Source organism: Enoplosus armatus, chromosome 6 (assembly GCF_043641665.1).
Source record: "Enoplosus armatus isolate fEnoArm2 chromosome 6, fEnoArm2.hap1, whole genome shotgun sequence".
Taxonomy (NCBI): Eukaryota; Metazoa; Chordata; class Actinopteri; order Centrarchiformes; family Enoplosidae; genus Enoplosus; species Enoplosus armatus.
This window is the reverse complement of record NC_092185.1, coordinates 18,749,933-18,777,886: the sequence shown is the minus strand read 5'-3', so window position 1 is coordinate 18,777,886 and position 27,954 is coordinate 18,749,933. Positions and strand designations below refer to the sequence as shown.

Sequence of the window (27,954 nt, the reverse complement as noted above, 5' to 3'; positions counted from 1 at the left end):
ATGAGACCCATCATGGGACTGTGTTGCTCCACTTTCTAACAGCAGCTGTGTTTTGGGACGCCTTTGCCGTCGGTATGGCGGTAGAAACCATCGCACCTGACTGGGAGTTTGACCGTTTTGACGACGGTTCCCAAAGTAAGTACAGCGTCCAGCCCTGACGTGCACTGAAACATAGCGACGTGCTAAAGTTAACTGACGTTACACTAGCCTCCAGTGCTAGTTCCTACTGCTAGCAAGATGCTCTGCCATTGGGCACCGTCTATTTGCTGGCACGGAACTGTTACTGTTACTGTTAATTGCAAACAAATGCTCGTTAAAATCGACACATTTGAAATTATTTAGCGTAATATTTACTTAAGTTGAAGATCCAGCGTACCCATACCAGTTGTAATGTAAAGGGTAAATTCTTAAAATTAAGTGACAGCGACAAGTTAGCTAACGCTAACCACCGCCACCAGTTACATACAGGTGATCAGTTTGACAGCCCACCAACACTTGAGTAATTTTGACAGTAGTTCATGTGAAAAGCATTATAAATAGCGGACTGTAACGCCAACTTCTTTCGATTAAACCCAACTAAAAGGGACAATGGTGGTGTGTCAGGTCTCCTGCAGTCAATATTCAGTGCTCCCTATATAAATTACATGGGTTTGGACATTTATTTTGTGTCTATTTCGGGCTCCTAAAATGCATATGTAGGTCATGAAAAGACATACACTTTAATTCATAAAAAGTTCCACTTTTTACTTCCAACATTTTATCAAAAAACAATGGGTCTGGTACTGTTAACTGCTAACTAGCTATAACAACATTTATGTATGCATCAGTATCAGTCTTGAACCGACTGAAGTGTCCTTGATCAAACCTTCAACCCTACAGAAATACACACAGAGGTTCAACTGAAGAACTTCAGCAAGTTTCTGGAGGAGTACACCTCTCAGCTGAGGGGCATCGAGGAGGCTCTGGACGACTCCATCGGAGATGTGTGGGACTTCACTCTGGACCCCATCGCCCTGAAGGTAAAACACCAAAAACCTGTGGCTGTGCATCAAACTGAAGAGACTTTACACAATTTAAACTTGTGTCATTTCCTTCGTAATACTTTCTACTCCCTTTCAGCTTCTCCCATTTGAGCAGTCGTCTGTGTTGGAGTTAATTAAAACAGACAACAAGGTAAATAAAGACAAACAGTAATTTGTTAAGTCTCACATCCACAAAGTGTTTCCTTTCTTGATAATGACCATTATTTTGTGTGGTGTGCAGGTTTTGAACAAAGTCATCACAGTTTATGCAGCTCTCTGTAGTGAAGTGAAGAAACTCAAGTATGAGGTAAGCAAGTAAACAGTTCACTCTGCGCTATTGTGAGGTTAGTTTGGTTTGCTTTTTCATCATATCTGCCTAATTTTGATTAAAGAGGCTTGTGGAGTTTTAAACTCATGTTTACATTCAGTGTTACTCACCAAAACATTGTGTGTATCGTTGAGGTCTAACTAATGTGATCAATGCATTTGCTTCCTCATAAAAGATGTAGACGTATTTTAAATCCAGCATTGTTTACATTCATGTTTACTCGCTTGCAGTCTTCTTCTACTCTACCTTTGCTTGTGCATTGCTGCATATCTTGGCATGTTTCCTTCACCTATTGATCAGTGGAATAGTGTGATGCCATTGGTGTCCCACCCTGTGTGTTGCGTCACCTGTGTGTATGAGATAAACAAAGCGGGGACCCACTCAGAAAAACAGCCCCAGAGGGACCTTTTTAAGCAACTTCACTCCAAACAGATGTTGATATCCCTTGTTTGTGTTGTACTGTGAGATAAAATTTTGGATTCTATGCCCTGAATTTATGTTCTCTTGCAGGCAGAAACCAAGTTCTACAATGGCTTATTGTACTATGGAGAGGGAGGTAATCTGTCAAACATGACTATTCACTTATTCTAGGTGTGCCCTCATCGTTACACAGTGATTCTTAATTCATTGATAAAAATAAGAGGTATATATACATTTGTGTTACAGTGTCTGACACCAGTGTTGTTGAAGGAGAGTCCCAGATTCAGATGGGCAGATTCATCTCATTCCTTCAGGTAGACGATAAATAATTTTTGTCATGATGTAGTTCATTGAAATGCAGAAAACACTGATGGTTTCTCTCTGTCCCTTTGATAGGAACTGTCCTGTTTTGTGTCAAGATGTTATGAAGTGGTGGTTAACATTGTTCATCAGCTGGCTGCCCTCTACAACAGCAACAAGTAAGATCCATCAACTGAAGGAAGTCACGTTACACAGTGAATGCACTGTTCCTGTTGGACTGGTTGAAATACCCATGCTGTCAAAAGAGCCTTTATGCACTTACAGACTGCATTTCTGGTTTAAGTACTTGCTCTGTTACAACGCAAAACAAATGTGCGAAACCATTTCTTCTTTCACATCTTAGGGGTGCAACAAAAATCATTGAGTCGTCAGGTGTCCATTTCCAGGTGGGTTTTAAGATTTAACTCGTTTTATTTATGTCTTCAATTTGTACTCTATCTCTAAAGATTTTTTGCCGTGTGTGTTTTGTGTTCCCTCTGCAGATAGTGTACGAACACCTCGGGGAGCTGTTAGTGGTGCTGCTCACACTCGATGAGATCATGGAAAACCATGGCACCCTAAAAGATCACTGGAAGATGTATAAAAGGTTAACGCACATACACTCACACACGACAATTGCAACCAGTGAGATAAAGGAAAAGCTGAATTTGTGATATGCATTCCAATTATTACTATTTTAGCACAGTTTCTATTGTAAGTTTAACATGATCTCCTACAAAGATTTCAATTTAACTGAAATATATGTACATTCATTTTATCAAGAAAGGCATTTTGTATTATTTTCTACATTTTCTGTATTTATACCCGTGATTTATTTTAACACACTTGCTTTAATTGCTAATCTGTATAGGCTCTATGGTCTTCTGTAATTTCGTCCTCCTGTTGCAGGTTGTTGAAATCTGTGCACCATAACCCTGGGAAATTTTCCATCCCTGAAGAGAAGTTGAAACCATTTGAGAAACTCCTGCTCAAGCTTGAGGGGCAGCTGCTGGATGGCATGATACTGCAGGTGACTCATTTCTTTCTGGCCTTTATTATGTTTTAGACCGAATACTTGATTGAGTGTGTTCTGTTAATGCCCTCTGAGCGCCATTGACCTCATGATGTTCACTGTGTGACAGGCCTGTGTGGAGCAGAGATTCGATGATCCTGGGGAGGGAGTAGCTGTTGCCAAAAACAGTGCCTTTGCCGAGGAGTTCGCCTTCAACATTCGCACCATATTCACCAATGTTGAGTCCAAGATTGGTCAGTTTCTCCTCTCAGGATCGACTGGGTTCACTTGTGACTACTCGTTCCTGCAACTTCAAAGTGATTCATGTCTGTGTGCCTGTATTGTGTTCAGGTGAACCTTCGGAGATTGACCAGAGAGATAAATATGCTGGCGTCTGTGGTCTCTTTGTGCTTCACTTTCACATCTTCAGGAGTGTCGACAAAAAGTTCTACAAGGCACTGCTCGATGTCTGTAAAAAGGTAGTTCACTGCCTTTTTCTCTATCCCTGACAGCCCTCCCTTGTCTTTGTTGTTTTCTTAATCTTGCGATTGTCTGCTCCTTGTTTTCATTCTAGGTTCCAGCTGTCACTCTGACTGCAAACATCATCTGGTTTCCCGACGCTTTCCTCATGGCTAAGGTCCCAGCTGCAGCTAAGCTGATGGATAAGAAGAGTCTGCAGGCCATCAGGGCGCAGAGAGACGCCTACCTGCAGCAAAGAGCCCAGACACTAACAAAGTCAGTGGCGCCCAAAGTCATGTTTATTTTGTTTAAATCGGATGATTAGATTTGAGAATCTTATTATTTCTGTCTCGTCTCTTCAGGGATGTTCAGTCCTACTACGTGTTTGTAACTTCCTGGATGATGAAGATGGAGTCCATCTTGTCCAAGGAGCATAAAAGTGACAAGTTGGCAGAAGACCTTAACAGCAGATGTAATGTGTTTGTGCAGGTAAAGACTGGCAGTGTTATCCCCTAGCAAGGACTACAGCTCATCACATGGCATAAGTTTTCCAATATGTATTTATATCCAGGTGTAAATGCACCTGAGAGGCTTCCTCAAAAACAGACACATTGGCCCCACACACAACGGCCCCTTCTGTGTTTTCTCTTCCTCACAGGGCATCCTGTATGCATACAGCATCAGCACCATTATAAAGACCACCATGAACATGTATATGTCGATGCAGCGGCCTATGACCAAGACCTCCGTCAAAGCTCTGTGTCGACTGGTTGAATTGCTCAAGGTGTGTGTGTATGCGTGTGCGCTTTTTGAGTGTTTCCATGCTTTTCACCAGTGCATTGGCCTTTTAAGGTAAAGTTAGTAAGTTAAAGTCATGCAATGTGTCTCTCCCCTCAGGCTGTGGAGCACACATTTCACAGGCGGTCCATGGTTGTAGCGGACTCTGTTTCTCACATCACTCAGCAGCTGCAATCACAGGCCCTCAACTCCATCGGCATCGCCAAGGTAAATACAAACATGCAAATACTAAATCACATTATTGGTATTTACAGGAGGAGTTATGACATAGTGACATATTAATCTAATTAGAGGTCTAACATGATTTTATAAGACGCTATGTGTTTTTGTTCCCTGTAGAAAAGGGTGATCTCCGACAAGAAGTACAGCGAGCAGCGGCTGGATGTGCTGTCGTCTTTGGTGCTGGCAGAAAATGCTCTGAGTGGACCCAGCACAAAGGAGCGGCGCCTCGTGGTGTCTCTGGCGCTGTGTGTCGGCACTCAGCTGGTGTGTTGGGGGACGTCGGTGGTTAGTGGGATACAGACACTTCTGTTTCCTTTTTGTTTCATTTGATTCTTTGCTTGACGTTGAACTCTCTTGCTGTCTTGTAGAAAACCTTCAAAGATGAGGAGCTGCTTCCACTGCAGCTTGTGCTGAAGAAGCTGGATCTGATCAGTGAGCTGAGTGAGAGGTGGGATTTTCTTTTCGTTTGATCGCGTTGAACAAAAGTTGTAGTTGGCGCAGGAATCAATCCGTTTTTGCTCCATCTGCCAAGAGCTGGCAAAGTGATTAACCCTCCAGGCAGGGAAGAAAAGTTTAGGTGCTACTTCTTGGTGTGGAGCCAGTGTGACAGACAGCTCTTAACGTCTTGTGTAATAGAGAGCCAGCGTGGTGCTGTGGTGTCATTGGCTCATAGTCAAAGAGCTCGCACAGAAGGTTTTGAGAACAGGCCAAAACAAAATACAAATCATTAAAATACAGACATCTCAAATACCCAGTCATCACTTTAGCAGGTGACTGTCATCGATTATTTTTTTGAAACATTTTTACTGGCGTCTGGCACTTGGTGGATGCTAATGTTTGACCTTGTCAGAACTGTGTATAAATTCCCGGCACAAGTCCTTCCATCCGTTAAGCAATTTGATGTTTTCTTTGGCACACTTTAGACACACTTAGGAACTGTTTTCCTTTATTCCTCAGGGTCAAGCTGCAGTGTGACTGTAGTTTCCTTTACTGGCACCGAGCTGTGTTTCCCATCTACCTGGATGATGTATATGACAACGCTGTGGACGCAGCACGAATACATGTAAGCAGATGTTACATGGACAAGACTTGTAACGATGTCCGCAAGGATCACTTTCATGTTCTTAGACTTAAAAGATCTTAGACATTAAAGTTTCAAAACATAGTGCATGCTTCTATTGAGGAAATGAGGGGTATCTCAAACAACAACCATACTTTATTTTATTTTATCAGTTTAAGGGGGATCTACATTGATAACTGAATGTTGGAAGTTGGGATTTACTGCTTTCCAGATGCTGTCTCTTTGTTTACAATTTGGTTTTAATTGTTACCTATTTTTCGTCTGCTTGTGTTGATTGGCTGTTTCGGTGTTCTGCCTTCCTGCACGACGTCTGATTGGCCGGAGCAGTACATGTTTAGTGCGCTGAGGGACAGTGTGCCCTCCATGTTGCACGCCAAACACATGGAATCATGTGACCAACTGCTGCAGAGCTACGACAAGGAGATCATGGACGTGTTCAACGAGGTGAGAACAGATGAAACTGAGATGAGGGTGAGAAGCAGAAAGAGGAAATCTACAGTATGGCGTACAAGTGTCGGGGTGTTTGATTTACATCCTTTTGTACAAATGAGACAAATTACCAGCGTTGCAGTCACATCCTGAACTTCCGTGTTTCTGGTGTAAATGAGTGAACCTTCTTCTCATTCCTACTGGAATCTTACTCTTGCAGCACCTGCTGGACAAGCTGTGTAAGGAGATTGAGAAGGACCTGCGTCTCTCTGTCCACACCCACCTGAAGCTGGACGACAGGAACCCTTTCAAAGTTGGCATGAAGGACCTGGCCCACTTCTTCTCCCTCAAACCCATCCGATTCTTCAACCGCTTCATTCATATCAAAGGTGCTGAAAAACTGTGCGCACACACACACATATTATTTTCAGTCCTGTGTGTTTTTGGGGTATACAGCTAATTGTGAACTTCTTTGCCATTTTCTAATAGCATCTACTATATTTATTTGAATGAAAAAGCATGTGTGCCACGATATTTTATTATTTATATTGATGTAAATTTAGATGCAAACTAAAATGTGTACAAATGTTGTATTAAAATGGAAAAGGATTAAGTGAAACCCGGTCATGTTAGTATAAAAAAGTGTACTGTGTGTGCTGTGTAATGCTGACACCTGCTGGAAAACTGTAAGATGGTGTAACTTGACATAATGTTGACATATTTGTCTTGTTTTTCGTGTCCTTGCAGCCTATGTGACCCACTACCTGGATAAAACCTTCTACAACCTAACCACTGTTGCTTTGCACGACTGGGCCACTTACAGTGAGATGAGAAACCTCGCCACGCAGCGCTATGGTCTCACGATGACGGAGGCACACCTGCCCAGCCAGACCCTGGAGCAGGTCTGTGTAGTTACACCTTACACATCACGACAGAGGGGGAGTTTTTAGTTAAAGAAATAAAGCTGATACATGGTTGATGAGTGGGATCCCCTCTGTGTTCTTGTTAGGGTTTGGACGTTCTGGAGATCATGAGGAACATTCACGTTTTTGTCTCACGCTACCTTTATAACCTCAACAACCAGGTAAGACTTGCAGCCTCTATGTTCACCTTTTCTATCTTGACCCAAGCAAGTGTCTGTGGATTGTATACAGTTTGTGCTCTCCGACAGATCTTTATAGAGAAGGCAAGTAACAACAAGCACTTGAACACCATCAACATCCGTCACATCGCCAACTCCATTCGAACCCACGGCACAGGCATCATGAACACCACGGTGAGTTGATGGGCACGGCGGTGTGTTTGTTTCGATGGGTCTCCCTCAGACATAGATGTCCTAGAAGTTGCTCTCTTCTTTCATCAGGTGAATTTCACCTACCAGTTCCTGCGGAAGAAGTTTTACATCTTCAGTCAGTTCATGTATGACGAACACATCAAGTCCAGACTCATCAAGGACATCCGCTTCTTCAGAGAAACGAAGGACCAGTCTGATCAGAAGGTAAGAAAAGGCAAACAAAGCTAAATGGAAACTGAAAACTAGCCTGAGATAATTGCTTAAGATGCAATTAATCTGCCAGTAAGCATGTTAAGTTTCCATTTCTTAACCGTCACAGACTGTCAGTAAATCCAGTCTCAGGAATGGGGGCTTTTCTAGATTATGTGTTCTTGGAACCAGTTTAACCAGTCTAATCCTCCTGTAATAACCCCCTGAAGTTTCTATTTTAAAAATACCATATTATCATATCACCGGGCACAGTAACTTGTCTCCCTGCCAAGTCTTGTTCAGCTGTTGTCGTCCATGTTTTTGTTGTAGTATCCATTTGAGCGAGCGGAGAAGTTTAACCGCGGCATCAGGAAGCTGGGCATCACTCCTGATGGACAGAGCTACCTGGACCAGTTCAGACAGCTCATCAGCCAGATCGGTGAGAAAGACACAGAAATGTTGTTGATCTGTTCTTGGCATATAGTCTTAGAAATTCAACTGCGGGTGCAGGCAAAAAAAGTCTTATTATAAAATCTTTCAGGTAACGCCATGGGCTATGTGCGTATGATCCGTTCTGGAGGCCTCCACTGCTGCAGCAGTGCTATCAGGTAAAAGAGAGTTGTATGAAGGTCTTGGTCTGAATCAGTTTGAGAAAGTCTCTGAAATGCCTGACAATCTGAATGAATGAATGAATGTTAGTGAGGTTAAGTCTGATTAAAATTCACTGAAGTATTTTCTGTTGCATCTCACCAGTATGTTTTTGTGTTTGTGTCATCTCCAGGTTCGTCCCCGACTTGGAGGATATAGTCAACTTTGAGGAGCTGGTGAAGGAGGAGGGACTGTCAGAGGAAACCCAGAAAGCTGCTAGGTAGGGCATGTGAAAGCCCTGCACTTTATGTCTCCAAATTATAACTTGCAATGTCAGTCTCTGTAGATAGATATTTTCAGTGTAATTCCATTTTTACACCTGCAGGTGGCACCACAGCTAGGAGAGTGTAAAGGAAACCTCACTTCTTGTTTCTTAAACATCATGTGTCACTTCCAGTGTCCTAGATACAGTGTTGGGAGATCTGACCAGCAACTCCGCCGAGGGGACTGAGTACTTCAAGATGCTTGTGGCGGTGTTTGCACCTGAGTTTCGCAGTGTCAAGAATATGCACCTGAGGAACTTCTACATGATTGTACCCCCACTGGTCAGTGACCTTTCATTTGTTTCCCTGCCACTACACATCACACTCTCTTCGCTTTCTATTTGTTTGTCTTTACCTACTCTCTCTGCAGTGCTTAAATTTTTCTCCGCTGTTCTTCATCATTAGTCCGTGCAGCACTTTCAGTAATTGACACACAAACAAATTGCTCCCATAGACGGTGAATTTCGTGGAGCACTCCATCAGCTGCAAAGAGAAACTCAACAAGAAGAACAAAACTGGAGCTGCTTTCACAGATGATGGCTTTGCTATGGGTGAGTGGGCTTAAGTGATAAATTACACACAATTGAATGCAGTATGTATTACACAACATCAGCTCAAATTCTCTACACTTTTTTTTTTACTGCTTTTTGGCTGTTGACTCCCTCTCCTCTTCCTCTCTATTATTGCTGTGTCTCTCGCTCTCTCAGGTGTGGCATACATTCTGAAGCTGCTGGACCAGTATTTGGAGTTTGACTCTCTGCACTGGTTCCAGGCCGTCAGAGACAAGTACAAGAAAGAGATGAACGCTGTGGTGAAGGAGCAGAACGTCCAGTCTGCCAGCCAGGATGAGAAGTTGCTGCAAACTATGAACCTCACTCAGAAGAGGCTGGATGTCTACCTTCAGGTACACACACACACACACACACACACACACACACACACACACACACACACACACACACACACACACAACAACAAACAACAACCCCTTCACCTCCCTCTAACTGGAGGATGTTAACAGGAAGTATAATGTTGCCATGGCATCAGCGAGTTATGTTGTGGGCTACAACTTGAACCCATTTATTTTTATTTTTTGCCTGTATCTGTTTTGACAAATTGGCAGGATTAAACATGCCAAATGAGAAGTTAGCAGTTCCTGTTTGCAATGTATCCATGGATGTACAGACAACTAACACTGAATTACTTTGATACTGAAGAAAACTGAAAAACGTGATGATTCTCAGGCAGGTGCTGGAGTTGTAAGGAGTCTTTTTTTCCATGATTTCTAAGCAAATTTATGGTTGTTTAATGGTTTGTTCACGACGGACATGGGAGATAATAATATCCTCGTGACGTATGAGGCAAACTGAATCTAAACGAGTCTGTGAGTTATGACTCCAAGAAGGAGTACCTAGAACCTGACTCCATGAGCTGTGTGTCACAAACACTGCTGACGGTGAGCTTGCCAAACTACTATAACTAACGTCTTGACGTTTTTAAGAACACATACATGCACCTGTCGCTTTCACCTCACGCAGTATCTTTGCCTCACGTTTCACCCTCCGTGCCTGAAAACCTCTGATGTGGAATAATTGTTCACTCTGACCTATTGGTCTTCCTTTTGCTTCAGGAGTTTGAGCTGCTCCACTTCTCATTAAGCAGCGCCCGGATCTTCTTCAGAGCGGACAAAACCGCAGCCGAGGAGACTCAAGAGAAGAAAGGTTAGATGGTGTTGTGGTGATTAATGAAGTATTTTAATTATGCAAAAACCACTGGCACGACCACCCTGTTAAACAGGCTTTTTGTAGATGATTTTTCATGGATAGATAAAAAGATAGTACCAAGATTAATGAAGGATGAGGAAGGTCTATGTGTCTTCATCCTCCTTTTAGATCTCACAAATAACTTAACTGCCATTTTCTCCACCAGAAGAAGCTGCCAAAGCAGGAGGAACTTCTGATGGCTCAACCCCCACTGAACCTGCCTCAAAGTGACCCCCACTGTGACATCAGCGGATCAGTGTTCATAACTTGAAGAGTACTGTAAAATGAGGGGGAAGTATTTGTCTGGTCAGAGGAAGAAGTGTGAAGACAAGATCTCCTGCAGCAGACCGCACTGAAATGTGTATGTAGTTCAGGGAGAAATGGCTGGAAACTGGATAAAACAAACAATTGAAGGGAAATGTCTTAAAGACTCTTTATGTCCCCTGACAGATCGATCGTCTTCATCAGAGAAAGAATGTGTACATCAAGTGCTTCTGCAGGAAGTGTCTTTTTTTTGTTTCCATTCTACAGAAACATCAGCGTGACATCCCACAGCTTTGAAGTGTTTGCAGCATCTAATGAATTCAGTTTGAATTTGTAGCATTTACGCAAGCGACTGCAGTCAGAAAAGGTCAGGTGGTGAAACAAGTGTAAGGTAGACGTGAATCCTTTCCTCTGCCACACTGCCTTTTCATACTTGCACATTCAGTCTGGATGGACTGGATTATTTTTCTACAGTAGAAGCCTCAGCTGTGTCCTCTGCTCATCAGAGACGAGTTCAATCAATGACTCATTTGCATCTTTGTTTTGTTTTCAATACGCCTTTGACATCCAATGTACTAATTGTGAGTGATTGTTCATGGCCTTTAATGGCAGCTCTGTTCTTAATGCCTCTGTAGATTAGAGCACAGTAATGAGGACTCTTGAGAATGTTTTCAGTGTATATTCTCATGTTTGTGTGCCATATTGTCAACTGCTAATGTTAAGTGTGTATGCGTGCCTTTCTAAACTGTGGATACTTCATACATTTAGAAATAATACATCTAAACACACAGGATTCTTGATCTGTGAGTGTTGCATAGTACACGTTTCATTATTTCTCCGCAGCATTGGAGATGTATCATTACAGTTTTATTTCTCAATTTTGTATCTATCAACATGTGGTACATGTGAAAATGAGGCCATAATCTGGTCCAAATTACATTCCATGAATTAACTAGCTTGAAGAGAAAGTTCTGTAAAGTCTTAAAAGACTAATAAAACCTTGCACTTTCAACAGAATTTAGACTCTAAATCATGAGTTTACTGAAAGCCTGTATGCTATAGATGTTTGCCAGTGTAAACATTAAACCTGTGTACTATATAAAGATTTTTTACACGTGGATGTCTTCCTTGGCAAGGATGCACAGATTTTGCCTGCAAGTTTGTACATCAAAAATAAAACTGTCTTCAGGAAAGGACTTAAACTTAATGAGGGATCCTTCGCATTAACAAGCAATAAACAACACACACACGGTGGTTCAGGAAAGCCTTTTTTCTGCTTTAATACAAAGAAAAGAAGCTTCGAACTTCAGAAAATACAAGATTGGTCAGGATTTTTTTTTTCTTTCTCCTCAATTGTTTTCCGTTTCCTATGAAATGCTGCTGTTCAAACAGCTTGAATTGAAACACATCCCTTCTGCTTTGGACTCGGAACGTGTGGGATGATCTCCATGTTTATCTTTTTCTTGTTTTTGGCTGAGAATCAGGCCTTTCCCTAAACGACATTTTAATTTTGTATTATTTTGATGTAAGTGCCCGCAGTGCCGCATGACACCCTGTCCAGCAGATCCAGAAATGTCCTGTTATGTCCACATATTGCATCCATGCTCACCTCATAAAAACGAGGTACAAGGCAGGGCAAAATTTCTTCCAAAATAGATGTCATATATATATATACATACACATATATATATATATATATATATATATAGCAATCATATATACACATTCGTACATACATATACTAATTTATGTGATGCAAAGAAACAAAAAATGTACACATTTCTTACAAAATTGTAACAAAGACTGGAAAGTGTTTTGTTTGCTCTGGAGCAACGTCGTGTAGCTGTCTAGCCTCAGCGAGGATTTGTCCACATTTGTGGAAACCAGTAGTAGTCTCCCAGATTTGTGTCCATGTTCAACTGGCACAGAACTCACAGAGAGAGACAGACAAAGGGAGAAACAGAATATGGAGACAGAAAACGGTTTGGTGGTGCAAATACAGAGGTTGGAATCAATGTAAATGGAAGGAAGAAAAAAAGGGTGAGATGAAAAGGGATGCATGTGGGGAAAGTTGCATGAACCCCCCCAACCCATATCAAAAGATGGAAAATATCAGGGAGTGTTCTCATAAAAAAGCACAAACAAATTTTGTGTTCTTTTATTACTAAATATAGTGCAACAATAAACATTGCATTTCTTTCACCCTTTCACTTGCGTTGGAGGATATTAACTTTGCTTTCCCGGACTTTTTTCCGTTAACACTTGTTGTGAATACGAGGCGTGACCATTGCTCTGTCACTGTCCTGTGCCACAAGGTCAGTCCTCCTTTCTGCAAGAAAACAGGCTTCAGATTCAGAGACGTAAACATAACACAGACCCTGCTCAAAACAAGACAAAAAAAAAAAAAATCAGGAGGAACATAAAGAATAAAAACAGAACAAGTGTTGGTGTTTTGGGCAGCATGTAATTTTGGAAAGGCAGGGCAGTTTTGATGGTGGCGACGACCCCCGCAGTCAAATAGCCAAATCCTCGAGGAATAAAAACCAAGCAGCACCCCTCCTGGACAACACTGTTGTGTGCAGGAACAGCTGCGGCCTTTGGACTGGTCGGGCCTTAGAAGGCCTGCTGGGCTGGGTTGTAGTTGAATGTTGTTGGCACATGAGGCCTCTCTTCCAGCTTGTCATACTCCAGATGAAACTCCTTAGAGATTGAAACACAATTTTAACATGATGGAAAAGCTCTAGTCCACAACAAAAGTCAGTGAAACTTATCACAGAAGCCATTTCACCAGATAATGAAAGTGCAAAGAGGCAGTCAAAAGACCAATTCTTACCTTGGCTACTTTCCTCCAGTTAAGACAATCAAAAAAGTAGTAGGTTCCCCTCTCGTAGGCGTTGGTCTTCAGTGTGGGCTCCATGCCAGGCGCCCTTGTTATCCAAACCCGCTCCTCTTTGTGGTATCTCCAGTCCCGGTTAAAGCTGAACAGCAAAGTTATGAAAGAGGAATAAGGAACTGACCTGTGACTCTCATGAAATGTTAACCCCAAGAACCTCAAAAGCCCCATGAATCAAAGTTTCACTCTAAAGAGCTACCGACAGCCTGCCACACACTTAAATAGCTATTAGTAGAACTTAAAAAGGTCTGTCAACTATGTCCAGAAAGAGAAGAAACATTACCAAACTTAAATGAAACTATTTACAGTGTGAACGTAAGAGTAAAAATAGACTCAGTAGTAGTACTCACAGCTCCACTGCTGCCAGAAGCTGTAGCAAGTCTCCGCCATTCATATAGTACAGGTAGAACAACAGGTCTTCACCATATCGAGCCAGTTTAATTGCAGCCAACTAGAGGCAGGACAGCAAAGAATAAGGACAATTAGTTACCCCATACCCATAAGTACTACCTGAAGACAGCAATAACCTGTTGTGGCACTGTTCTGAAGCTCATAATTACCTTGTCCCTTATGTGGATGTTGGTTAAGTATTCAGAGGGAACATGAAAGTCTGAAAAGGCAAGCACAAGTAAGTTAGCAGCTCTCAAAAGACTGACTATAACACATGACACTAATTTTGAAACTGAAAAAACAAGCTCCTGCCTCATCTCCACTTTGGTCTAAATCTACACTCTGAGCAGCAGAAGAGTACAGCATGAGTGCTAATGCTTTAAAACTTAAAAACACTAGATCTCAGCAGATCATATTGTGTATAATTATATAAAATATGTGAAGGGAAGTGAGCAACTAGAAGAGGAGGCTTCACGTGGTTCCTAACAACCCCTCTCCCTACATGTACTGTCTGTTAATCATAAAAATGTCTTCAGACTGACTTTGCCAAATGTTAAAAGCTAATCGATGCCGTCAAATGATCATTAAAATAAGGTGATTAAATTACATTAATGTCTTACCAATGTCTTGAGGTCGACATGGTGATGAAGCCCACGGAGACGCAAACTTGGGGTACAAGTTTCTGTCAGGAAAGAAAGTTGCAATAAGTTCTTGCCACCATAAACATCAAAATGGAACATTTGCTAGACATGTTAGATAAAACACGACAAAGTAAAACAACAATTCAAACCAATGTTGATCGAATAAGCAATCAACAGGAAGTAAAGGTCACTAGTGGAGTCTCTTTCTCCTTGTAAGCTGGTACTTCTGAGTGAGAAAATGAAATTTGCAGTATATCTGAGCACTTTTAAATTCATGGTCAGCTTCTCTGGAAACTACTCAGAAAGAAGTTGTGCAGCATGAAGTGCAGATATTTTTCATCAAATCTGTCCCAGCTATAAATTCTGAGTAATGTAATGTCATGCCAGTAAAAGGAGGGTTAAGTGGTCCTGGTACAGACCAAAAGCAGAGTTTAACTAAGATTTATTCAGTGGAGAGGAAAGTTGGACAAAAGCCACTGTAGCCAAGGTAACCATCTGTGCCTGCAACATGTATTACAGGTCATGTAACATTTAAATGGGCTACTGATTTTCATTATTGGACTGAAACATTTGTTAATTCCATTTTCATTTGTTGGACTGCATGTTTAACCAGCCAAAAGTCAGCATACACCTACTGGCTAATGACACCATAACAGTAACAGTATTTAGGTTAGAACGGCTGTCTTACTCTGGTGAGTTTAAGTTGAGTCCCAGTGTCGTGAGGTCACTTCCTAGCGCCAGATGGACCATCCCCGGATCAGTCTCAGCTGCCCGGATAAACGTCAGCAGGCCAATCATGCCAAATTGGTCCGTCACCATCCCTGAGGGAATGTTCGTCACCCGACCTGCAGCAGCAGGATAATTCAAACTTCAACAAACCGTTGAAACTGATCTACAGTTAGTAGTTACTGTCAATACATTACCTCCATATTTCTAAACCACACTCTGTGCAGGCATTGGAGAGCAAACCAAGCCAATTATTTTTTTAACAACTGATGGTCACAGACAGACTAATGGAAAGATGATGATGGTCTGTATCATACTGAACATTTTCTTTTGGTTTCCTCACTGTAGCCTATCCAATAATTATCTAACCCCAAATGCAGGGTAGAGAGCCCAACTGCCTCACCCAAGTTGTGCGATTAAGAAGGGATGTCTCAGTGGAATTGGAGCGATACGATTGGCTGAGAGGTCTCACCATCGGGCAACACCTGGATCCCTTTCTTCTGGTTGTTGTTCTGTGCTGAGGCCGTCTTGTCTCCAGGGAACTTGGGACCATCTGCATTGGATGTGCTCTTGCTTGTGGAGTTCAAGTTCTATAAACAAAGAAAAAACAGCTTTAAACATAAAACATCAATAATTATCTTTGATGTGTAACCTGGACACAAAGGAAACATACAGATATCCTGCCAGAGTGTGCTGCAGAGCCATCAGTGTCTCACACTTACAGTTTTGCTGTCATCGTTGTTCAACGTGGGGTCCTTATAGTTTGGGCCAGGTAGTGCAGGGAAGTCCTCATTATGGATGGAGAAATCCTGTGTCTGTTCTGTTGATGGCTTCGTCACCATGCCAACTTGATGATGATGATGATGATGAATACAATGAAGTAGATATTATAATAAGCAATAAATTACAGCTAAAGTGTATCATACTCAGACGTGCATAAAAACAAAGCCCTGGCTAGTATTATGAACCCAATCAAGACTCATATTAATTTCCTCTCCTAGGGGAGCCTGGTGCCTATAGTGTAATGAGCGTAAAAACAAAACACTTTCTCGGGCCTAATGGCCTACCATAAGGAGCCCGTCCAGTCAATGGGTTGAGCACCGGTGTTGGGTTTCCTGTCCCTTCTCTCCGACTCCTGTCTGCTAACGCAGGGAAGTCTGACAGATCCAGTCCCGTTACATTTTCACTCCCATCTGCAGCATTAGGAAGGTTAGGAACTTTTAATGTGTAATGTCACCTTCAATGCAATTTATCTGTGTGATAATGTGGCAATTATTAACTGGATAATGTAATTTTATTACACTGTAAATTAATGACAAAATAGCCCTCCCCTAAGTAATAACTGTTGACCAAACACAACAGCTAAGGCTTCCTGCTTCAAGAAGATACTGTTCACTGCATTTTACAGTGAACAAGGTCTTCTTGTCATGACGACAGCTAAGAATATGCTTTCGGTAATAGAAAGTTAAGAGAAGAATAATGAGAGAACCAACTTAGAGTTCAGTTTAAGAAAATAACTCAAAATACACAAGGTAAATTTCAGGAGTTTTTGTTTAAATAAAACCCAAAACTAACAATCCCTTGGCATACCCACCAGGGTTAAACACACTAACCTGTGCCATTGAAGATGTTGCTTGCTAATGAGTTGTTCATCCCAAAAGCCTGATTGCGGTTCATACCAAATCCTGACATGCTGCAGAGATAAAAGAAAAACAAAAAACAAAAGATGAGGCCAGCTTCCAAACATTAACTTTCCTCAAATTCAAAAACTTCTTAATCAGCAACTGTAGAGGACTAAAAGGACAGCAGATCTCTACAACACGAGTGAGCATGTGTGAGTTATACAGGATCCGTCTACCTGTTTATGGTGAAGGGCTGGCGTGCTGGCTGCTGTTTGGGCATACAGATGATACTGGGCGAACTGCGGTTGGGGCTGCCCAGCCCCGAGCTGCCCATACTATTGGTCCTGCCGCTCATCCCAATGCTTTGACCGACCTGAGAGTGGTTCAGCATGTTCCTCGTATTCATCGGCAATGTCCCCCTGTTAAAACATCGTCAGGTCTGATTTAGTGGAGTTAAAAATGTTGCTCATGTCAGGTCAATTGTCATGTCTATTTCCAGGTATTATTTACAGTTATAAAGCAGACAAGTGTGCATCCAAACTGAGTTTGCAAACTCACAAACACATGAACACCTTCATACACACCTGCTTGGTGATGGAGGGGTATGGAGGGACATGGTGGGGACACCCGTTGTGGGGGTGATATGACTTGGTAGCTGCGTGCCTTGCGTTAGATTTCGGTTCAACTGAGGCGTATTGTTCCCCATGCCTCTTACAGAGAAGCCGAGTGCACCTGCAGAAAGACAAACAGGGAGAAAAACAAATAGTGTCAGGAAACCCAGAGAAGATTCTTCTGCAAAGTGTCCCTTATTCAAACTTCCTGTAACTCTGATTTTCCCCATATATGCCTGCTGAGCTAACCTGCACTCATGCTCATACTTTTTAAATGCAAGATTTCTTTTCACTCCAAACATGCTACATATGAGAACTGCTATTTGAGTGGCATAGAAAAAAAACAAACACTTACTTTGTGGACCGTACAAACTTGCCCCAAGCTGTGACAGCTGACCTGATGACGATGGTGAGGGAGAGGACAGCATCTGAGAGAAAACGTATGAGGACAGGACGGAGTGAGATAACTTGAAACGTCTCCTCTGCCGTTAACTCAAGAAATGACAGTAGTGTGCAGATATGGGGGCAAAACTCACATCTTTGTCCGACCGATGTGGGAACATCGACGGCTGGCTGTAGTACATGCTTTCATCAGTAAAGTCGTTATCGACTACCTCGACGAACTCTACAAATTTCTTTCTAGCACCAAACATACCTTTTGTCACCTGAGGAGAGAGCAGAGCTGCCGTTAAAGATGTGCAAGGGAAATAAGTCATGCAAGAGGTCAAGAACTGGACCAACACAAATACAATTTAACAATGACCTTCACATTTCTAATCTGCAAGTATCTCCGTTAAACGTTTAACCGTGAGTGTTTTAAATGCTGTACAACTATTAAAGTGAAACCAACAGTTTGACCATAATTGACAGTATTGTATTTATTCTGCACCTGTTTGATCCAGCACTTTTCTGACACGACGTCACTAAATTTTTAATCAACTTTTTAATACACAGGACAGTATTTTCTATGAGTGCACCTTTACATCAAATGGAAAACTCTGGGTGCATCATTTACTCACTTTTCTTTGTAATGCACATATTTGGCATCTTGGGGTTGTAAAAATAAAGTTTTGAACAGCGTGCGTCTACTTTGTAATGATGTGCACGTACATGGGATGAAGATGTTGAACTTCCACAACAAAATAAAACTATTTCTCTTATCCATAACATGTATTTAATCAATCAGCTGACAGCAGAACCAGCGGTCACACGTCTCCCTGTTAAACTGTTAGTATGTCTTAAATGATGAACACTTAACTATATTGACACAGTTGAGAAATTAACAGCAGCAATGCTAACATGCTAGTTAGCCAAAACTAGTGTTGCTAACGTTAGCAGGCTAAGTGCTTGTAATCAATCTGTGTTAGCTTAGCTAGCTTAACGTCAGTTTGCAAGCGGGCTACCCTGTCAAGGAGCTTTGAGCCACAGCACACCAAAACCTTTAACTCCAAAACACCCTGACGTATCTACCAAGCGTTAGTCACTATAAGACAGTAATTTGGGCCTTCTCTGCCTCCATATATTCACAGTCAGCTGTCCGTTTTCTCGGCTCAGTTTACGCTCCGTTTGCAGCAGCAGCAGCAGCAGCAGCCAGACCAACAGCGACAATCTGCTGGAGCTAAAGGCTAAAGACTCGCTCCGTATCGGAACGGGGAAGAACAAGCGAGATAAATAACTCATGCCGAAGGCTTAAATGTGTAGTGAACCGCTTTAATATGACGAAACATAAGTAAAATATCTCACCGCATCAATTTCCCCTCTCTTCGTTAGATCCAAGATGGCTGTGTGTATTCTGAATCGAAAGAGGGATAGCCTTTACCCTTTGACCTTACAACCTGCTGACCACTTCCGTACACAAAACTGAACATGTATGACACAAGTGTACGCCATCAGTCCTACAGGGTGCTGAACAATCCCCGAGAGCACAGCAGAAAACAAAAAACAAAATGATGTACATTTAGCAGTGAATATAAATGAGGGCACCACTGTGAAGCCTCTGCCTCCCTCCTGTGATCATAAGGTGTCTTGCATTATGAAAACACTGCTGTCTGTAGCTGCAGTCTCTTAAGAGGATGCCTCTTTCAACAATAATGTCAGAATATTCAAATAATACAGATACCTACTTGTTTAACCCGTTTCTTAAATTGATCAAATAAAATTTTTTTGGGTATGCACTACTAAAACAATATGCCAGCTAACATAATAAAGCAGGTCCTGCTTTATTCTGATCTTGAGTCTTAAAGAGGGGTCCTGTATCAAAATGTAATTTTATAGCCTTTATTATTTCAGTTGTGTGCTTACATGTTGCTACCACACAGCAAATCTGTGGCCAGATAGTCTCCCCCGGCATAGAAACCTGTGCACAGTGCACATAAAGTTGGTGCTGAGGGGTTCACAGGAGCACAACCTGCCCCCCTGGCAGGTTCATTTGCAAGATACTCGTATTGTTAGTAACTGAAATACATGTCCTTTAATTACCACATTTGGACTGGAGTGACCAGAGCGTCTTCTCCAGTTAGCTTGAATTTTAGAATCAATTATCTATAGTAGGCTAACTCTAGCTCTTACAATTTAACTTGATGGCTCATTCTAAACATTGGAAAATGAAGCTTAACAAAACACAAGAAATATAGTGAGCAGAAAGTTTGACTTGTCATAGCAGGAAAAGCAGGTGGATCTAGTGACATTAATGATAACTCCATTACATTAAGTGTACCAGTAATCACCTAATAGGACAAAAGATTACACCTGTGATTTTTCCTGCTCTGACATAACGAAATGTCTTCCTTGAACAGTTTCGATTATGGTAGTCACATGGTTCTTTCCACGTGCCTGTTTGAGGCCCTCAGGCGGTACGTGGATAAGGAGAGGGACAAGTGCTAAAAACAGTGTGTCAGTGAGTGAAAACAGACAAGGGGCAACCATTGCACCTTCTGATAAGGAAAATGAAATTCCTTCTCTGTTTTATCTAGTTGGAAAATAGCCCTAATGAAGGTATGCAAGATGGCATGGGCAAATCACACCTCAGGCAGGCGGGGATGACATGCCACTTCTTACAGTTCAGCAGTAAGACTCCCCCAAGAGAGATAGAAAGAAAATGATATTCCACTTTGGAAACTATACACCAACATGAATTTTGAAGATTTTCAGAGTGGTTATAGCACTGAAGTCTTGACTCCACAATGGCCACACAGTTGATGTCCAAGCAATCCAAATGTGGCGCTGACAAAACACACAGCAACTTTATTGCCCTTCCTCCTGCGGAAACTCTTCAGAGCTTCCAGTGATTTACTTCAATCTAAGTCAGAAAAAATACTGACAAATTCTTGAGGTGATTCCACAGTAGAGGCCCACTTGTCAGGCCCGGTGGCACAGACCCAGGACTGTGTCCGGGTCGATTAAAACAGAATGTAAATGACCTTCGCTGGTCTTTCATCGCAGAGCACTTCTTATGCTTATCCATTGCACCCTGCCCCTCCCTGTCTCTCTCTCTCTCTCCACCTCTGTCATCTCGGAGAAGAAAGGGGGGAAAGTCATTAGGCACAAATGGGGAGGAGAGAGCAGCTAGTGGTTGCTATCGCCATGAAAGTCAGGGCAAAGCTCAGAGCCACTGAGAGATAGTGAGAGGAACTGCACTGGGGAATATCTGCCCAGGGAATACAACACGTTTTCAGCTCATTAAGTTGGATAAACAAATGGCTTACTGTGGGAGATGCTGAGAGTCATGGACATCAGCAGGAAAACATTGGAAAGTAGGTGTTTTTCAATTCTCATTATGATCATCTTTACGCCTATTATGTTTCCTGTTTTCTTGTTGGCCACTGGTCATTTTCATTGTTAATAACTCACCAGCATGGCTTTTATCATATGAAAGAGTGTAACTCGACATCATAATCATGTAATTGCTGCTACATGTAGCTTCATACGCTGATGCAGGATTACAAAGATGCATTACTTTGTTACAAACTTGTTTTGTTTTTGCCTATTATCAAGATCAATAATTCCAGAGGGGCGGTGGAGGAGCATTAATGGGAAGCCATAAAATTTACTTGAAGACAGCAGCCCACCTCAGAGCAACGGAGGACCAGCCGTGTATCAGAAACAGTGAGCAAGATGGGTAACGCCATGCGAGGCGTCATTGCCTTCATCCCCTCAGAGCGTTGTCAGCGCTTCTTAGTGGGGGACCTGAAGGAGATGCCACTTGATCGGACCCTGGACCTGAGCAGCCGGCAGCTGCGCCGGCTGCCTGTTGCTGCCTGTGTCTTCAATGAGCTGGTCAAGCTCTACCTGAGTGACAACAACCTCAGCAGCTTACCGGCTGAACTTCAGGGCCTGAAGAAGCTGCAGCTCCTCGCCCTCGACTTTAACTGTTTTGAGGAGCTCCCTGCAGCTGTTTGCAGATTGACCCAGCTCACCATCCTTTACCTGGGTAACAACAGGCTTTACCACCTCCCCAGAGAACTGGGAGAGCTCAAGGAACTCAATACTCTGTGGCTGGAGACTAATTGCTTCACTGTTTTCCCTAAGGTGGTTTGTGAGCTCTCCAATCTCAAGACCCTGCACCTCGGTTACAACCAGATATGGAGTTTACCAAAAGAGCTTGGAAGGCTGGAAGAGCTGCGAAGTATCTGGCTTGCTGGGAACCAGCTGGCAGAGTTCCCACCCGTGCTGCTGGAAATGCACTTTCTAGCTGTCATTGATGTGGATCGGAACAAAATACGCCGCTTCCCAGGCCTGTCTCACATGCAGGGGCTGAAACTTGTCATATATGACCATAACCCCTGCGTTAATGCCCCGGCAGTGGCCGAGGGGGTCCGAAGAGTCGGGCGCTGGGCAGACAGCTCAGATGATGAGCAGGAAGAAGACGGGTCAAAAGCAGCGAGTGAGACCACTGCAGAGGTCACAGAAGTACACCCTGAGGAGGAGCACAACATTAAGGGTCAAGGAACAAAGTGACCTTCAGCTGTGGCGAGGCCCAGCTGTGCAGGATGATTTAAGTGGAACACTTGAACCAGAGTGGTGTGTTGTACGTCAGGCTGACGGTTGGTCCATATATGGTAAAGCCAATCATATGAGCTTTAAGTAGTCCAAAAAACATGGCCTGTGTGAAAGGAAAGAGATGTTTGGTTCCTGATGCGGTATGAAATGTCATGTTTGAATTTGTAAAACTCTAAATATGCCTCCAAATGAAAACATTGTGACATTGCTGCACAATTGCTATAAATCTTCACAAACTTCAGATATTCTGATAGTCAAAAAGTTTTTAAGCATTTTATTTTATGGTGCAAGACATATATCTTGGGGATTGTACAAGCATTAGAATATCTGTGGGATCAAAACAGTACTGACGAGCACGTATTTACTTGATAAATGAAGTGGTGTGTTTGCAGGACAGTAATACAGAATGACATTCATACTTTTCTATTTAATTGATTATGCAGTTAGTTGTTGCTGAGGCTACACTGTGGATCATCTAAGAATGTGTTCATAACCCTGGTGTCAGCAGATGCAACACATGATCATTAAACAGGCATGAGATGGCACCATCCAAACTCAAAGGTTACGTGTGAGTTCTTACTTTCCAATGCAGGGATTTGAGAAAAAGGATTCATTTCAAAAAAAGTCTTGTTCCAGTAGAGTCTGAGATAATATCTGTTCCTGCTGAGGCTAAATACAGTGAGGTCTTTAATACCAGTGATGGATGGTTTAAGTCAATTAGTGCACTCCTTATCCAGACCAATGCATAATTCATCTGATAGATTGGGGCTGTGGCTTTGAATAAAGGCTGCTAATGGGCCTTAATACAGTATCATCGCCATAAGGTTTGGATTTGAAACCGATCATAAAAGCAGCTTTCCAATTCCTCAGTGTACCAGGAAAATGTTCTGTAAACATGATTAAATGTCATTCCACAGTGTATCATTTTTGAACACACAGAACTTCTGCATTTCCAGCTTTAATTCAGCTTCCTATTAAAAACAACAACAACATTATTGTGTCTAAAGTTGTTGTTCTTTTTAATAGGATTGTTTGTGTTTAGGTCATTCAAGAGAATCAGTGAACATATAAAGATGTCTTTGTGTTTTATTATTCAAATACTGAATGCTGTATGTTATACTCCCCCCTAGCACACCAAAATCCCAAATTTGGGGATTTTGAGTTCAATTTGGTGCCAATAACAAAATCAGGGTCTGCAGATCATTTCAAACATACATTTCTTTCATGAACTTGGTTACAGTTTGTGAACTCTACATTTCAAAGTGTGCATTTCATTTACTTATTGCACAGAAATATGAGTGTGTATTGCTTTTGCCACCGTGTGTTTTTGTTTCCTGATTCATTTTTCAACTCAAACATCACTCTTGGTCTTACAATCAGCTGGCTGAATCTAAGGGCTCTGTAAATGGAAAAACTGACTGTATTGATCCTGTTCTTATCAATGTGTATTTACTATAACCCTTGATTGATTATTAGGAATCTTTTATCATCTTTTAACATTTGTCCCAAAGGTTCTTGGTTGTAACCCAATGATTTTTTTAAGGTTTCACCAATTTACACATCACATTGTAGTTTGTAAAAACAGTCATGACTTTATCTTAAGTGTAAATGTGATGTTTAGGAAAAGACCTTTAATATCTTGTATTTCCAACAATGGTTATAATAAGGTAATATATAAGGATTGTATTAGTCACTATAAAAGTACAATTTCATACAACACCATCAGGTGTAAAAATGGGCATCATGTCATATTGGATTGGATTTATTTTTTAAATTCCTTCTGATTTAATTCTACTATCTATATTTTAGCAATACAAAATATTATGAGAGTAGGACATTTGTAAGAGGTGTATATTGTTTGACCGGTCAAAATTTAGTATTCAAGACCGATTTTAATGAGCTGGTCAAGCTCTACCTGAGTGACAACAACCTCAGCAGCTTACCGGCACATGAAATAAGAAGTAAATTTATTTTTTCCAAGTATTTGATCAAATGTTTTTACATAAAAGTTTTTAGATTTGGGTCATCAAATCTCATATACTATACAAAAATGACACAAACTCAGTCGCTGTAGGACTAAACCTACTTTAAAGCGCCAAAATGATGAGATTTTATTTTTTATTTTCTGTAGACAAAAGTTGATAGTTAGAGCTACTTTATTATTTGACAGGGATGTCACACAAATGTATAGGAGAGACAATAAAGAGAAGTACAAATCTTCACAAACTTCAGATATTCTGGTAGTCAAAAAGTTGTTAAGCATTTTATTTTATGGTGCAAGACATTTTTCTTGGGGATTTTACAAGCATTAGAATATCTGTGGGATCAAAACAGTACTGACGAGCACGTATTTACTTGATAAATGAAGTGGTGTGTTTGCAGGACAGTAATACAGAATGACATTCATACTTTTCTATTTAATTGATTATGCAGTTAGTTGTTGCTGAGGCTACACTGTGGATCATCTAAGAATTTGTTCATAACCCTGATGTCAGCAGATGCAACACATGATCATTAAACAGGCATGAGATGGCACCATCCAAACTCAAAGGCTTCTGTAGGCAAAAGTTGATAGTTAGAGCCGCTTTATTATTTGACAGGGATGTCACACAAATTTATAGGAGAGACAATAAAGAGAAGTACACGGCTGTATGTTTATTCAGTTTGTTCAATACATAAATACCACCTACTCATGTCACTTCAGAGACATTTGAAAGGATATTCTGTCTGATAGAATCCAAGATGACAGAAGTACATTGTGAGTTTAACAATATCTTTGGTACAGAATCCTACATCAACTCAACTTTTCCCAAATTCTTACATAAACTTGCAAAACCCTAAACTCCCCTGAAGTGTAAATTAAGTACATGGAGGCTGAGCCATATTGCAACAATTCCATCACATTATTAGCTGTAACAACCAGCACCAATTTCAAAACAGTAACTTCACTTATCCTTTTTATACTATGTGTACCTTGATTTTTATTAATTAACAGACTTCTTAACAAACATATAATAACATATATTACTTAAAAGACCCATCTAAAATATCTTGGTGCTTTGTTGTGATGAAAACGCAATAAACACCATTTTCACAACATTAAACTGCGAACTGAACTGTAACAGACACTGAACACAAATATCTGATGGAATGAACACCAACTTTGGAAAAGCGTTGGCATTTAGCTTTGACTGAATGTGCCACGGCTGTTAAACCCCGATTTACACAGAGACAGAACGTCTCAATGTGCAGGATGAAAAAGAATAATAAATGCAACACATTCCTTAAGTCCCTCAGGCTGTCGCCATTGCACATTTTCTAGGAAGCTATTAAAAACAAAGACACTTTTTCAGGCACATTTTCCAAATCGAATTGCTCTGAGAGAGCCTGAGATAAAAAGTATCACAAGGCTTGTTTGTGCATATCCTCTAAAAGGGCGTGAAACAGTTCTTGAAATTCAAAATTGAACTTTCGAAATTCTGTTCCCAGTACGGGGCAGCTACATTCAAAACCTCTACTGATGTTTGAACTGATGTTTGAACTGGTAATCAATGGAGTCACTGTGTACTTTTATTATTATGGGAGGATTGTCAGGATGTGTGCATCAGCTATCGTAGGCTTGCCATGATGTGAGAAAATGCCACCTTACATCAGAGCAGTAAAACATGCACAGGTTCAACTGACTTTAAAAGGGTGTGTTAAATCCTTGATGCCACATTCCTTTGGGCAATAATGTTGGACAAACCAGAGCTGGAATGTAGTATCTCCTGCTATGGGTATCATTAAAACTCAGATGGCACAAACATAAGACTGTATAAGTGTTGCCGTCTTTAGAACAGGCTGTCCACTGAGTAGACTATAAGCAGAAAGAAGTGAGCAGAGGTTATTATGAGGTAAACTGACAATAAGCTGTAGTTAGAAAGCTATAACAACACAGGTATTATATTTGCATGCATCTATATTTTGGCCAACTCAAACCGTGGATTTGAGTCAATCAATATCTGCCAAATCATTGAAAGTGATGAGGCATTGTGCGTCACATGAGCATATACTATAGGTGTGTGCAATGGCATGGTTCACAGGCTCATCCACGGTCCAGGTCTCTGTCGGAGTGCCGTCTCACCCTGCTGAGGCAGCTGGCATCCATCCAACACATCTGAGACGTTTTTCACCTCAGGCCCCACAGAGTCATAAGACCCTTCCTCCTTGGTATCTGGCACATCAGCCCCAGAGGTGTCTGGGATTAATGAGGGCTTCTTTAACGACAACTCAGCCACCATGTCATTTCCCTGGAAATCAGATGCCTCATTCACAGATCCAATGACTTTAGGAGCATCAAGTTCCTTTTGCGAGTTCTCCCTCTCCATGCGCTTCCGAGCCTCCTCTCTCCTCTGCTGGATGCGGGTGTTGTCTCCCATCATGACCCTGACTCTTACTTGCTCTGGAGGCCACAGCCCACCCCATATGAACTGCAGGTAGCTGAAAAGCACAATGACACTGAGGAAGGCAAAGTTGGTGGCCACGCCAATCACTGCAGATGTCAGGGGGAAGTTGTACAGAACGAATCGTATACCAGTGAAGTAAGCATGGATACGGAGCTGAGATGAGTAGATCTGCACTCGTTTGGACTGGATCTCAATGACAGCCCCGACAGTGGGTTGATAAGCATTTGTTTTGTAGTCGGAGAAGAGCTCAACTTCTATGAGCTGCTTCTGCTCAGTCATCCCAGTCAGAAGGAAAGGAGAGAACATTAAAGTATTCAGGCTCTGCAGAAGACTGGAGCGGAAGTGCAGCATTGTAGATCGTCCCACTGATGAGACAGTCTTCCCACCTTTGGTGTAAGAAGACATTTTCACCATGAACATACCCAGCTGTTCATTCACTGGAGACTCTGGCATCTCTAACTCCAAAGATACGCGATAGGGCTGACCGAAAGCCATCACCTGGTCCCTGTCGTTCTTCATGAAAGAGATGTTGGCCGTGGGGAATGAACAAAGTGCTGTCTCTGAGGCATCACAATCAGAGGTATAGTAGAAGTGCACGGGGGTGGAGAAGCTCACGGTGGGCATGTAGGAGTAATAGAAGCTTCCATAGAGAAAGATGGACACCCAAAGTAGCAGAACCAGGACACAAAACAGGATGGCAGCCTGAAATAAAGTCCGCCGGGCTTTGAGAAGAGTGACAGCTGCCACATCGTGCAGCCAGTGTAGAACCGGTCCCATCGCACCCCCCATCGTGTCTGAACACACCGACCTTCTTCTGGTCCTGGTTTGGGCAGTTGTTCCTCCTTCGAGCCCTGTCGAGTGCTGCCTCTGTGGTGGGTCCTCCTTATGTTCATACATCAGTGGGTGGCTCCCTTCCGAAACTGTAAAATTGCTTATCTTCGCCCTCCCATGTCTAAGTTAGTCGGTTCAACTAACCACACACCCATTTAGCTAGCTATGGTCCAAGTTTTAGCTCGTTAAGCAAGTTACTGCTAGTTTGGTCCACGAGCTGGTAACGCCAAGCCACACGACACAATCCAAATATCCTTGGTTTCTTAAAGTTGAACGTTGATGTGTTTCTATTGACTTACTCGGAG

At 41.9% G+C, this 27,954-nt stretch overlaps 4 protein-coding genes across 5 annotated transcripts; 2 read left to right on the top strand and 2 right to left on the bottom strand.

The window, feature by feature from the left end:
- Positions 1-58: 58 nt before the first annotated feature.
- On the top strand, positions 59-11,739 carry washc4 (WASH complex subunit 4). The gene is made up of 33 exons (XM_070906851.1): positions 59-135; positions 880-1,019; positions 1,120-1,173; positions 1,264-1,329; positions 1,861-1,906; positions 2,017-2,084; positions 2,167-2,249; positions 2,435-2,481; positions 2,578-2,677; positions 2,980-3,100; positions 3,213-3,336; positions 3,434-3,561; positions 3,657-3,817; positions 3,904-4,030; positions 4,200-4,325; positions 4,439-4,546; positions 4,679-4,825; positions 4,930-5,009; positions 5,519-5,624; positions 5,970-6,086; positions 6,292-6,460; positions 6,819-6,973; positions 7,081-7,155; positions 7,243-7,347; positions 7,435-7,569; positions 7,885-7,993; positions 8,096-8,162; positions 8,336-8,422; positions 8,600-8,747; positions 8,920-9,016; positions 9,173-9,369; positions 10,096-10,186; positions 10,395-11,739. The coding sequence occupies exons 1-33, from the start codon at positions 75-77 to the stop codon at positions 10,457-10,459; spliced, it is 3,510 nt and encodes a 1,169-aa protein (XP_070762952.1). The 5' UTR covers positions 59-74; the 3' UTR covers positions 10,460-11,739.
- Positions 11,740-12,636: 897 nt separating this feature from the next.
- cnot2 (CCR4-NOT transcription complex, subunit 2) lies at positions 12,637-19,125 on the bottom strand. Of its 2 annotated transcripts, none has more exons than XM_070906849.1 (15): positions 19,119-19,125; positions 17,912-18,040; positions 17,731-17,803; positions 17,349-17,496; positions 17,001-17,183; positions 16,756-16,835; positions 16,210-16,335; positions 15,865-15,989; positions 15,615-15,732; positions 15,105-15,261; positions 14,396-14,457; positions 13,946-13,995; positions 13,736-13,836; positions 13,326-13,470; positions 12,637-13,192 (listed from the first exon to the last, which is right to left on the bottom strand). In XM_070906849.1, the coding sequence occupies exons 2-15, from the start codon at positions 18,026-18,028 to the stop codon at positions 13,106-13,108; spliced, it is 1,572 nt and encodes a 523-aa protein (XP_070762950.1). In that variant the 5' UTR covers positions 18,029-18,040; positions 19,119-19,125; the 3' UTR covers positions 12,637-13,105. The 2 variants fall into 2 exon arrangements, with proteins under 2 accessions (XP_070762950.1, XP_070762951.1); XM_070906850.1 differs by having other exon boundaries at positions 17,773-17,803.
- A 2,333-nt stretch (positions 19,126-21,458) lies between these two features.
- Positions 21,459-22,331, top strand: lrrc10 (leucine rich repeat containing 10). The gene has a single exon (XM_070907059.1). It carries the CDS (start codon positions 21,489-21,491, stop codon positions 22,329-22,331), a length of 843 nt encoding a protein of 280 aa, XP_070763160.1. The 5' UTR covers positions 21,459-21,488.
- Positions 22,332-26,370: 4,039 nt separating this feature from the next.
- On the bottom strand, positions 26,371-27,622 carry LOC139287018 (seipin-like). The gene has a single exon (XM_070907977.1). It carries the CDS (start codon positions 27,605-27,607, stop codon positions 26,450-26,452), a length of 1,158 nt encoding a protein of 385 aa, XP_070764078.1. The 5' UTR covers positions 27,608-27,622; the 3' UTR covers positions 26,371-26,449.
- Positions 27,623-27,954: the final 332 nt, after the last annotated feature.